This window comes from Nicotiana sylvestris, chromosome 10 (genome assembly GCF_000393655.2).
Source record: "Nicotiana sylvestris chromosome 10, ASM39365v2, whole genome shotgun sequence".
Taxonomy (NCBI): Eukaryota; Viridiplantae; Streptophyta; class Magnoliopsida; order Solanales; family Solanaceae; genus Nicotiana; species Nicotiana sylvestris.
In genome coordinates, this window is record NC_091066.1 from 133,374,880 (window position 1) to 133,387,390 (window position 12,511).

The 12,511-nt window shown below is 37.3% G+C and overlaps 1 protein-coding gene across 1 annotated transcript; it reads left to right on the forward strand.

The window, feature by feature from the left end:
• Positions 1-8,993: 8,993 nt before the first annotated feature.
• On the forward strand, positions 8,994-12,182 carry LOC104245771 (uncharacterized). Its single transcript, XM_070159628.1, has 6 exons — positions 8,994-9,501; positions 9,787-9,867; positions 9,952-10,292; positions 10,347-10,693; positions 10,807-11,317; positions 11,739-12,182. The coding sequence occupies exons 1-6, from the start codon at positions 8,994-8,996 to the stop codon at positions 12,180-12,182; spliced, it is 2,232 nt and encodes a 743-aa protein (XP_070015729.1).
• The last annotated feature ends 329 nt before the right edge of the window (positions 12,183-12,511 follow it).

The following is a 12,511-nucleotide window of genomic DNA, read 5'->3' on the forward strand; positions in this document are numbered from 1 at the left end:
AGATAGAGGTGCTCAGTTTACAGCTAATTTCTAGAGGTCCTTCCAAAAAGGATTGGGGACTCAGGTAAGTCTTAGTACAACATTTCATCACCTGAAAGACGGACAGGCTGAGCATACTATTCAGACACTTAAGGATATATTACGGGCTTGTGTGATAGACTTCAAGGGTAGCTGGGATGATTATCTGGCACTTATTAAGTTCACGTATAATAATAGTTATCATTCCAGTATTCATATGGCTCCATACAAAGCTCTTTACGGATGAAAGTGAAGGTCGCCTATAAGATGGTTCGATATTGGGGAAACTAAGTTATTAGGACCAGATTTGGTACAACAGGAAATCGAGAAGATTAAGCTTATACAAGAAAGGCTATTAGCAGCGAAAAGTCGTCAGAAGTCATGCGGATAATCGATGATGAGACTTGGAGTTTCAGGTTAACAATTGGGTATTCCTAAAGGTATCACTGATAAAAGGGGCATTATGAGGTTTGGTAAGAAAGGAAAACTTAGCCCTCGGTACATTGGACCATATAAGATCATACACAATGTAGGCCAGGTAGCATATGAATTAGACTTCCCTTCTGACTTGGAGTATGTACATCCAGCCTTTCATGTGTCTATGCTCTATAAATGTATTAGAGATCCTTCCAGAGTCATGTCAGTTGACGATGTTCGGGTTACAAAGCAGCTATCATATGAGGAGACTCCCATGGTTATACTAGATAGACAGGTTTGGAGATTGAGGACTAAAGACGTAGCTTTGATGAAAGTACTTTGAAGAAACAATTATGTGGAAGAAATGACTTGGGAGGCCGAAGAAGACATGAAGTCTAGGTAACCTCACTTGTTTCCTCTTCTAGAGGAGGGTCCGACTGAGATATCACAGCCTTAAGATGCGTGTATGGATTCTTGTGTTAGTTATTGTCATTGGTCGTGTGAGGCCATTGTCTTTATTGATGATTGTGGCCCTATGTGGCATTGAATTATTGAGTTTTCTATAGAAAGGGTTGATAGAACTACTGTTACAAAGGCGACTCTGCCAAAATTTATATAGATCCCAGGGAATTAAAAATTCAAGGACGAATGTTTCTAAGGGGGGGAAGGATGTTACATTTCGCGTTTTTGTACGTTAAAGTTTCGTCGTAAGTTAACCGACATAGGCTTGGTAATGAGATTATTTTTGAGGTTATAAGTATTTATGGTATTTATAACAGGTGATAGGTAAGTGCCGTGAAGGTTAGAGGGTAAACAACTCAAAGAAAATGAGTTTCATTGAAGGTTGTCAATTTGGGATAAAATACGGTCCAAGCTATAATACTCAATATTTATGGACTAGTGTCATACAATGTACCACATGACCATGATAGTAAGGTATATAAAATATGTTAAAAGTAATTAATATTTTAAGTAAATTAAGATATTACCTAATTATGTTGGTAATGGGTTAATTACTTATTTGAGTGGGAAATTAACAAATCATTTGGAAATTGGTGGATAATTATTTGGTGGAAACATCATCCCCAACGTGCCAGCAAGAGGTTTATTTGCTAAGACCAAACAATGACTCTTTGGCTTATGTGGCTAGGTGGCATATTTAGGGATTTTGGCAAAGTAATCCTTATCAAGTGGGGCCCACAACCACTATGATTAGAGATCTCCCTAATTCATTAAAGGGAGATGCATATATTTGCAAAGTAACGGATGAAAGCTACAACATAATTCATAAGAAACTACATAATGTAATAGCAACGTGAATTGTTATTCTAAGGGAGACCGGTATAACCTTTTTCAAGAATATCATACGGATTTTTCCCTACTTCGATCTCGCCGTTACGTGTTTTGTTGTGATTGACGTGTGTTAGAGGGATTGTCAAGAGAATTGGCTCAAGTATGTTAAGGTTATCCCTTTTTTCCTTTTTGCATAATCCATACGATACAAACGAAATGAGCAAATGCACAACTTTTAAAAAATGACTCTATTCATAGAAGTTAAGGATGCCTATGTTCTTGATTCCACATGTGTCTTATTATTATATCTGTTACACCCCATATTTTCATACGTAGAAGTATACCATAAGTAAATTAATGTAAATGAGATGTTACATTCCGCATTTTCGTACGTTAAAGCTTCGTCGTAAGTTAATCGACATAAGTTCGGGAATGAGATTTATTTTGGGATTATAAGCATTACGCTATTTCAAACAAGTGATAATTTAACTCGTGAAGATAAGAGGGTAACTGAATCAAAGAAAATGAGTTTCGGAGAAGTTTGGTAATTTGGGGATAAAATACGGTCCAAACTATAATACCCCGAATTGATGGACTAGTGTCATACAAGGTACCACATGACCATGATAGTAAGGTGTATAGAGTGTGTTAAAAGTGAGTGGTATTTTAAGTAATTTGAGTTCATTCTTAATTATATGGATAATTGGTTAATTATTGGATTAGTGAAAAATTACCAAGTTAATTAAGAAAATTATTAATTAACTAAAGAGTTGGTTAAGGTTAGACCCTCCCTATATGGCAGCAAGCCAACCCAAGAATTGTGACTCTTAAATTCATTATATATGTGTAAAGATTAGAGATGTGAGATTTGGTAAGTCTTAAGAATGTGAGTCACATATCCATTTATTAAAAGAGAGCCATTATAAGTCTTAAGAACATGAGAATTTAGAATCACACCTTCATTCTTAAGAAACATGATTAGCTCAAGATTTGCAATAGTAACATGAGGCTTCTATCACAAATTAAGGATGGTTATATTCAGCAAGTAACAGATCTTAAGCAAATTTCATACGAAATTATACTGCGTAATAGCAACAGGATTTTGCGATTCTAAGGGAGTACGGTACAATCCTTCTCAAGAATATCATACGGATTGTTCCTTATTTCGATCAAGAGAATCGGTTCAGGTATGTTAAGATTATCCCTTCTTTCTTCTTTTGGCATGATCTACACGACACAAATGAAATGAGCAAATGCACAATTTCCATACATGGCTCTATTCATAGAAATACTAGATATGCTTATGTTCTTGATTCCCCATGTATCATATTATTCTATCATCTGTTCGTGGGTCTTAGAAAATACATAAGTTGATAAAGTTTATCTCATGATATTAATCAAAGGCATAATGGTCTTATGACACTCCGAAAGATTTTATTGACGTACTTCTCATGCATTGCATTTATTTATATTGACCCATGACTAGATGGAGTTATATATGCGTATATGTATATGGGATATGGGAAAGGTTATGGCATTATATATGCACCACCACCTGATCAGCTGGTATACGTTGATGATTTGCCCATAGTGGCCGAGATGATATAATGGGATGCCCTCAAAGGCTTGATGATGTTATGAACGCATATAACCATGCATGGTATGATATTTATACGCATATGCATGATATTATAATATTAAATTATTCACAAAGTTATTCAGATATACATATTGAGTTTTTTACTCCATGTTTCTCTCATGTCTATTATTTACTGATTTTCATTCCTAACATACTCGGTACATTATTTCTACTGACTTTTTTTTTGCCCGGGGTTGCTGTATTTTATGTCCGCAGGTCCCAATAGATAGGTCGACAGTCCTTCAAGTAGGCTTTCAGCTCAGCGGAAGATGTTGGTGCTCTCCATTTGCTCCGGAGTTACTTGTTGAGTCAGTATGATTTAGACGTGTATTGTTTGGTATGGCGGGACCCTATCCCGACCTTTATGATAAGTATGTACTCTTAGAGGCTTGTACACAGAAGTCATGTATACGGATACTTGTATGGCCTTGTCGACATATATTTTAAGTATATAATGGATCACATAGGCCTTATAGGCCCTTATGTCACATGTATGAGTTTCTATATCAGGTTGGGTCATTCTATGTCGAGTATTCCCTCATGTTTACTCTGCTTATCTCATGACGCTCCTTCTGGCCCACTTACCTATGGTGATGTAATAGGAAAGATACATTATGTTGGTACTCGTTTGAGTAAGGTACCACGTGCCCGTCGCGGCCCATCAATTTGGGTCGTGACAATATCTTCTGTTCATGGATCTCAAAAAAATATGTAATTGATAAAGTTTATCAGAAGGCATATTGATCTTATGATACTCCGAGAGATCTTATTGACTTACTCCTTATGCATTGCATTCATTTATACATGTACATTGACTCATGACTAGATGGCGTTATATATGTGTATATTACATGTATATGGTGTATGAGGAAAGGTTATGGCATTATATACACATCATCACCTGATCAGTTGGTATACATTGATGATTTCACCCATAGAGGCCGAGATGATATAATGGGATGCCCTCAGAAGCTTGATGATGTTATGTACACATATACCTATGCATGATATGACCTTTATATGCACATGCATGACTTTATAAATATTTCAGGATTTTCATAAAGCTATTTAGACTTACAGGCGAATTCCTTTACTTCATATTTCTTTTATGTCTTTTATGTCCTAATTTTCATGCCTTACATATTCGTACTGATGCCCCTATTTCCCAGGGCCTGTGTTTTATGTCGGCAGGTACAGTTAGACAGGCTGATGGTCCTTCTTCTTAGGATCCTTGATCATCGAGAGTTGGTGTGCTCCATTTAATCTGGAACTGCTTTGGGTTTTGGTACGATAAGTTTTTATACATATATGGGTATGACGAGGCCTAGTCCCATCCTTTGTACAGTTGTACACTCTATTAGAGGTATGTAGACAATCATGTGTAGTTGGATAGTATGTGGCCTTGTCGGCTTCTAGTTTGGATATATAGTTATCCATAGTAGCCTTGTTGGCTCGCCCTACCGTATTCTGCATGTATATGTATAAATGTATTTTGGGCATGTTTTCCTCGTGTATGCTATTCATATGATTCAACAGTTTATTGGTAGATGTTATGCATGATCTACCATTTTTATGTTATGTTTTAGACATATGCTTAGGGGTGTTCGACAGGTAAGACTCGGGCACTCGTCATGGCCCATCGGTTTGGGTCGTGATAGTTATCATGAGTTCATGGCACGAAGGGTATTTCCGTGCAGGCGAGGACGAGGGACATGTCTTATGTTGTGATATTTTTTCCTTGTGTGTACATTCATGCCTTTACCTGGAGTTATTACCGTTGCACCTATGTTATCTACGTGACTTGTCATTGTTGGTCTGTCTTTATCCTCTATCTCGATTATTGTTGTGTTGTCCATGCCTTCTATCTGTTTAACTGCAAATATCATGCCTCCCTTCCTACCGTTATATCCACATCCATGTCGTTACTTATACTTTAGTATAATCCTTCTACCATGTTAGTCATACATGCCTCTATTTATTAGCTTATAAAGATCATATTTTCCCTTCTTATTTGTTATATCTATATCTACATCTATGTCGTCTACTAGGTAAAATTATGTTCTTCTTTCCTAATTAATGTCATTACTCCTATGCCTCCTACCTAGACCATTTATGTCGTCCAAATATATTGCCTCATTCATTATTGCTACTTATGTACTTCCTACTTTGTCTTTACTGTTGTCGTCATTTCTTTCACCCGGTTGGTACCGTTATATGTATATTTAGTGAGGCTGAGATAAATGCACGAAAGGTGTTGTCGTACCATTTGATTTGATGTCTTGAGTATGTTTCTCACACTATGAAAGTTATGGATTTATTACCGTGATTTGCTGGTTATCGCTCTAAGGAAAGGATTGGTCGTGATGTCGAGGAATATTAATCGTGGTTCTTCTAGAAATCGTTTTCTATTTCACATATTTGTTTCCTTGTAGTCTATTTTGTTATGTTTTTGTATTGTTCTATTGCTAGTCTTCTGTACAGGTTATATTAGTGAGTATCTTTTAACTAAAAGCCTTGTCACTACTTCACCAAGGTTAGTCAAGATACTTACTGAGTACATGGGGTCGGTTGTACTCATACTACACTTCTACACTTTGCGTGCAGATTTTGGAACAGAGCTGCGGTAGATGTCGAGGGTTGAATCTGAAGATCTTTGTGACGTCTGGATGTGGCTACCACTTGTCCCTAGGTAGTTCTAGAGTTGAATTCAGTTTATGTACACTTCAAACAAAAGTTATATTTAGTTCATATCCGTTTTTGCAATAATCCAGTCTTAGTAGTTCATGTCTTGTACTACCAGTCCTTGGAGTATTGTATGAAAATACAAATATATCATTGTTGATCACTTTTATTTTACTAGAATTGGGTTAACTGTTAATTGGCTGACCTAACGGATCGGGTTAGGTGTCATCACGACTAGTGGATTTTGCGTCGTGTATAATACCCTATATTTTTAGTAAGGGTGTATTGGCCATTAGCGAATAATAATAATAATAACTAATTTTTAAAAAAAAAAAAGAAGAGGAAAGAAAATTAATAAAAAAATAACTAAGGGAAAAAGTAAGAATTTGAAACATAAGGGCCAAGCCCATTAAAATAGCCAAAGGTTAAGAGGGTTTGGGAAAAACTTCAAACAAAAGCTTTTGAAGAGAAATGAAGCAGCAGCTTCAAAACGGAAAAAGGAAAAACAAAGCCAGAGAAGGAAAGAAAGAAAGAAAAGAAGAAGAAAGCTTTGGGCAAAGGCCTTTAGAAGAACTGGGAGATGAAATTGAAAGTATTAAAGTTCTCCTTCGACTCAAGAGGTTAACCTTCTTCTTCTCATCTGTTGAATTATTTCACTGCATCGATACAATTTCATGTAGTACAAAAGAATTCAATATCAATATATATATATATATATACACACACACACAATTAATATGGAGATAATAAGGCTATAAAGTTTTGGTTTAAGCACTGATATGTCTAATTTTAGAGGAATAAATTATACTAAATAATTTGAAATTGATAGAATTATGGACTAGTTCTATGATTAAATATAAATCCACAAACAAAGACTAAAACACGAACCCCGATGATTGGGTATTCTAAATTAGTGATGGATTTAGCCAAAATGAGGCAATTAACATGAGATCAATATTATGTAATTATAGATTGATTTGAGGAAGTTGTACGATTTGCTCGAAGTGAAGCATTTGGTATTTTGGCACGAGTACTGTGAGTAGTAATCTTACCGCAATTTGTGTTTTCATAACTTGCATGATTTACACATGATTTTTAATATGAATATGTTATCGATTATTTTGAGTTGCATATGGGACAAGTCTTTTACTCGATATGATACCGAAATAGTTATTTGAGAAGATTACCGTTGTTTTAAATATTTTCGTTGTCACTAGATCTGTTTTACCGTTACTTGAATTTACTGTTATCGAAATGAAATTATATGATTTGATAAGAACCGAAATGCCCTATGTTGTTTTAAAATATTTCCTATGAGTATATACGGATTACAGACACAAGTATAAATGGGAGTAGACTTTGAAGGATCCTGTAGCTAACTGCGGGTTCATTAGACATACTGCACCGTGTATTTACTAATTATAGAGTATAGTATAGCCCTCGCTAGTGGGAAGGTAGAACTAGCATACTGTTACCGATTTTCCCTCGAGTAGGGACTACCGTTATATTTGACTTCTTGCAAAGAAGTCCACAGTTATACTGATCACATGATCTGTTCATTGAAACCTCCCAAATATGAATATTGATATTATACAGTGGTTACCGAGCTTATTACTGAATTTTATTTGTATTATACTATAAGAAAAGCATGATAAGACTGAAAATTATTTGTAGCTTCTGAAAGGGCATTTTTATGTTGTTTTATGTTTGATTACTAGCATGTTTTCTGACTTGTCCCCAAATTAAAACAGTTTTGGTTAAATTTTATTATTCACTGAGCTAGCGACTCATTCCCCGCTAATTTATTTTTACAGAGACAGTAGTTGACACAGGCGAGGATTTCGTTAATTAGAGCGCACAAGTTGATAGTTCTCAGTGAGCCTCGCACTTGTTCGCGTGGACGGAGATTTTATTTATTTTCATGGTCTTTCTTTGAACTCTTAAAGTCACTCCATGGTCATTCTTTAGTATCATGAGTATTATTTTGTTATTATAGTCTTATGTTGAGTATCGTTCTTTATTATCAAGGTTGGAGATAAATTAGTATTTCTGGTTGTTAGTGGGTTGATTAGTAATGGTGGAGACTCATTTTTGTTGATTGATTGGTTGTCAATTGTTTGGTATGATATTAAGATGTTTGATCGTTGATTTGAGACAGGGAAAATATTGGGATAGTCCAAAAATAGGGAAAACTCTATCTGATTTTCTGAAAAATACCGATGAGGCTTACTTGGGGGCACTTGCTCCTAGGTGTTGGTCATGATCCTAAATTGGGTCGTGACAAAGTTGGTATCAAAGCTTAGGCTTTATGTCCCAAGCCATGGAGAAATGTTTAGTAGAGTCTTGTTCATGGGTATGTAGGCGCCCATTCTTATGATCTTGAGGCTACTTAACATCTAGAAATGTTTTCCCTTCTTTCATTTTTTGATCATGCGTTGAGATTGACTTTGGAATATTTCTTTCGCAGATGGCTAGGACACGCACACCCTCATCTGCTGGACGTGGTGCTACCCAGGGTGGCGGTCAAGTTGGGGTTCATCAAACTAGAAGACAGACCGCTCTTCAACCTGAAGTTGGAAACATGGGTCAACCTCAAGCTTCTATGCCAGATCTAGTGCAAGAGCAGGGAGTTCAGAACGCTCCACCATCAGTGCCAACTGTTGTACCTACTGTTGCCTTACCTACAGATGCAGTTGCAAGGTTATTGAATGTGTTAGAGGCATTGGTGCCTACTAAGGGAGGAAGTTCAGCTCCTTAGGCTACTTTACAGACACAAGCACCTGCATAGACTCAGACTTTTGGAAATAAGGAAGTATCCCTACAAGAGTTTCTGAAATTGAAATCACTAAAATTCACAAATTCCGATAATTTAGCAGATCCTCAAGGTTTCTTAGATGGGACACTCAAGGCATTACGTGCTCTTGGATGTTCTAGTGAGAGAGCCATGGAGCTCGCAGCATACAAACTAGAGGATATGTCCAACACATGGTATGAAACTGTATTGCTAGGAAGGCCAGCAGGAGCACCACCACTGACATGGGACGAGTTCACTAAGTTGTTCAAGAATCATTTTCTTCCAGACAGCCTGATGCAAAAATATGCTAGAGACTTTGAGAAATTGGTTCAGACTCTAGATATGGATGTGTCAACATATAACACTAAGTTTTGCAAGCTGGATATATATGCTTTTTACTTAGTGCCTACCGAAGAAGCTCGAGTTCAAAGGTTTGTTGATGGATTGGTCGGTCGTCTATACACTGTAGTAGCCCCACAGATGAAGACTTTATCCTACTCTGATGTAGTCAACCTTGCTAGAAAGATTGAAAACAAGGGACGTGATGAGCGTGCAGCTAGTGAATTACGTAAGAAGGCCAAGACAAGAGGGGCTTTCAATGGCGGTTTTAGTGAAAATAGAAGAGCAAGAAATCAAGGACAACAACAACAACAACAAGGTTTTCAGACAGGGACACTCATGTCTTCACAGCCCACATTATAGACAAGGTAATAAGGGACCATCATCTTCTAGACATCGTAATTCTAGGCAAATATATGCCACTACTCTAGTCTACCAGACTTGTGGTAGATCACATTTGGGCCAACGCCGTGTTCTAACTGGAGAGTGCTTTAGGTGTGGCCAGTTGGGACATCACTTGAGGGATGCCTTCAGCCTCTGAGAAATTTCAACTAGACTTCTATTCAGTCAGCTGCACCGACTCAGACTACTCGTAATTCTTCAGGTTCTACAGGTACAGGAAATAGAGGTCGGGGTGCTAGAGATTGTGCTACTATGAATCAAGGACAAAGGAATGTTGGTAGAGGTTAGGTGAGAGTTTTTTCATTTACTAGATAGGATGCTCAGGCCTCGAATGTTGTGGTTACAGGTATTCTTTCTGTCTATTCAGTTGATGCACTTGCGTTGATTGATCCGGGATCTACTCACTCCTATGTGTCCTCGTACTTTGCTTTGATGTTTAGTAGACAATCTGAGCTATTGAATGATTCTTTTCTAGTTGCTACTCTTGTTGGAGAGTCTCTGTTAGCTGAATACGTGTATCGTGCTTGTCAGATTCGGGTCGAGGGTAGAGATACTCTAGCTGACCTTATTGTACTTGATATGATTGACTTTGACATGCTGATGGGAATGGATTGGTTATCTTCTTTCTATGCTATAATTGATTGTCATGCAAAGATAGTTAAGTTTGAGATACCAAATGAACCTAGTTTTATTCTAAGATGGAGTCAGGTTCCAGAGATTTGTAAAGTTGTATCTTTTATGAAAGCTCAATGACTTCTGAAGAAAGGTTGCTTGGGTCTCTTAGCTATTGTAAATGACACAAGAAATGAAACAGTTAGTATAGAAAATGTACCAGTAGTGAGAGAATTTTCTGATGTATTTCCTGAGGATTTACCAGGATTGCCTCCAGTACGAGAAATAGACTTTTGTATTTATTTTCTACCTGACACACAGCCCATATCGATACCCCCATATCGAATGGCACCAACAGAGTTGAGGGAGCTAAAGCAACAGTTACAGGATTTGTTAGATAAGGGTTTTATTAGACCTAGTGTATCACCATGGGGTGCACCAGTACTGTTCGTAAAGAAGAAAGACAGATCCCTGAGAATGTGCATTGACTACCGGCAGTTGATATACGCAATAAATATCCTTTGCCTCATATAGATGACATGTTTGATCAGTTACAAGGAGCTGCCCATTTTTCAAAGATTGACCTCCGTTCTGGTTATCATCAACTTAGAATCAAAGATGAAGATATTTCTAAGATTGCTTTCAGAACTCGATACGGGCACTATGAGTTTCTTGTGATACCTTTCGGACTGATTAATACTCTAGAGGCATTCATGGATTTAATGAATAGGGTGTTCAAGCCGTTTCTGGATAGATTTGTAATAGTATTTATTGATGATATCCTGATATATTCTCGTAGCCAAGGAGAACATGAGGATTATCTCAGGACTGTGTTGCAGACATTGCGAGAACATCGGCTTTATGCTAAGTTCTCGAAGTGTGAATTTTGTCTAGACTCGGTATCATTTATGGGGCATGTTGTTTCCAAAAATGGAATTATGGTAGATCCTAAGAAGACAGAAGCTGTGCAAAAATGGCCCATACTTACTTCTCCTACAGAGATTCGCAGTTTTTTAGGCTTAGCAGACTATTACAGGCATTTTGTGCAGGATTTCTCTAGAATAGCAGCGCCACTGACCAAGTTAACACAGAAAAATACAAAGTTTCGGTGGAGGAGGAATGTGAGCAAAGCTTTCAGAAACTCAAAATGTGTTTGACAACTGCACCAATATTAGCCTTACCATCAGGTTCTGGAGGATTTTCAGTAATCTGTGATGCCTCGAGGGTGGGATTGGGATGTGTTCTTATGCAAAATGGTCGTGTTATTGCTTATGCTTCGAGACAATTGAAAAATCATGAGCAAAACTATCATACACATCATTTGGAGATGGTTGCAGTGGTATTTGCTTTAAAAATTTGGAGACATTATCTATACGGCAAAACTTGTGAGATTTATACTGACCATAAAAGTCTGAAATATATCTTTCAGCAGAGAGATCTAAATCTTCAGCAGCGTCGTTGGATGGAACTACTCAAAGACTATGATTGTTCTATCTCGTATCATCCTCGAAAAGCTAATGTGGTGGCTGATGCATTGAGTAGAAAATCTATAGGGAGTTTGGTTTGGCACATATAGCCCCTACAAAGAGACTTTTGGCCAAAGATATTCAGAGACTAGAAGATACAGGTATCAGATTTAGTATTGGAAATTTAGAGGCATTGTTGGCTTGTGCTCAGGCTAAGTCTTTATTAGTTGAGCGCATTAAGGCCACCCAATATGAGGATGAACGATTATGCAAATACAGAAATGAGGCCTTAGCTGGTAAAAGCAAGGATATGATTATTGAAAGTGATGGTGTTCTTAGAATGGGTGACACGCTATGTGTAGCAGACGTAGATGAGTTGAGACATGCTATTCTTAAAGAAGCTTACAACACTAAATACACTACACATCCTGGATCCACAAAAATATACCATGACCTGAAGCAATTTTATTGGTTGGAAGGTATGAAGAAAGATGTTGCTAACTTTGTTCTAGTTGTTTGACTTGTCAGCAGGTCAAGGCTGAGCATCAGCAACCCGCAGGACTACTACAACAAATTGAGATTCCAGAGTGGAAATGGGAAAGAATTACTATGAATTTTGTCACTGGGCTACCACGAACCCTTAGAGGTTATGACTCAGTATGGGTGATTGTAGATCGACTGACGAAATCAGCACACTTTTTGCCGGTGAAGACTACATATGGTGGAGTCAGGTATACATAGATATTTATGAACGAAATTGTCCGATTTCACGGAGTTCCAGTATCCATCATCTCTGATAGAGAATCATAGTTCACTTCACGCTTTTGGAAATCTTTTCAAAAAGCATTG

Excerpts from the sequence above, each read along its gene's own strand:
- LOC104245771 (XM_070159628.1), top strand. The coding sequence starts at position 8,994 with ATGGAGCTCGCAGCATACAAACTAGAGGATATGTCCAACACATGGTAT. Across the intron at positions 10,694-10,806 it reads ATGTGCATTGACTACCGGCA|AATCAAAGATGAAGATATTT; the intron begins GTTGATATACGC and ends TCATCAACTTAG. Across the intron at positions 11,318-11,738 it reads AGTTTCGGTGGAGGAGGAAT|AAAATCTATAGGGAGTTTGG; the intron begins GTGAGCAAAGCT and ends TGCATTGAGTAG.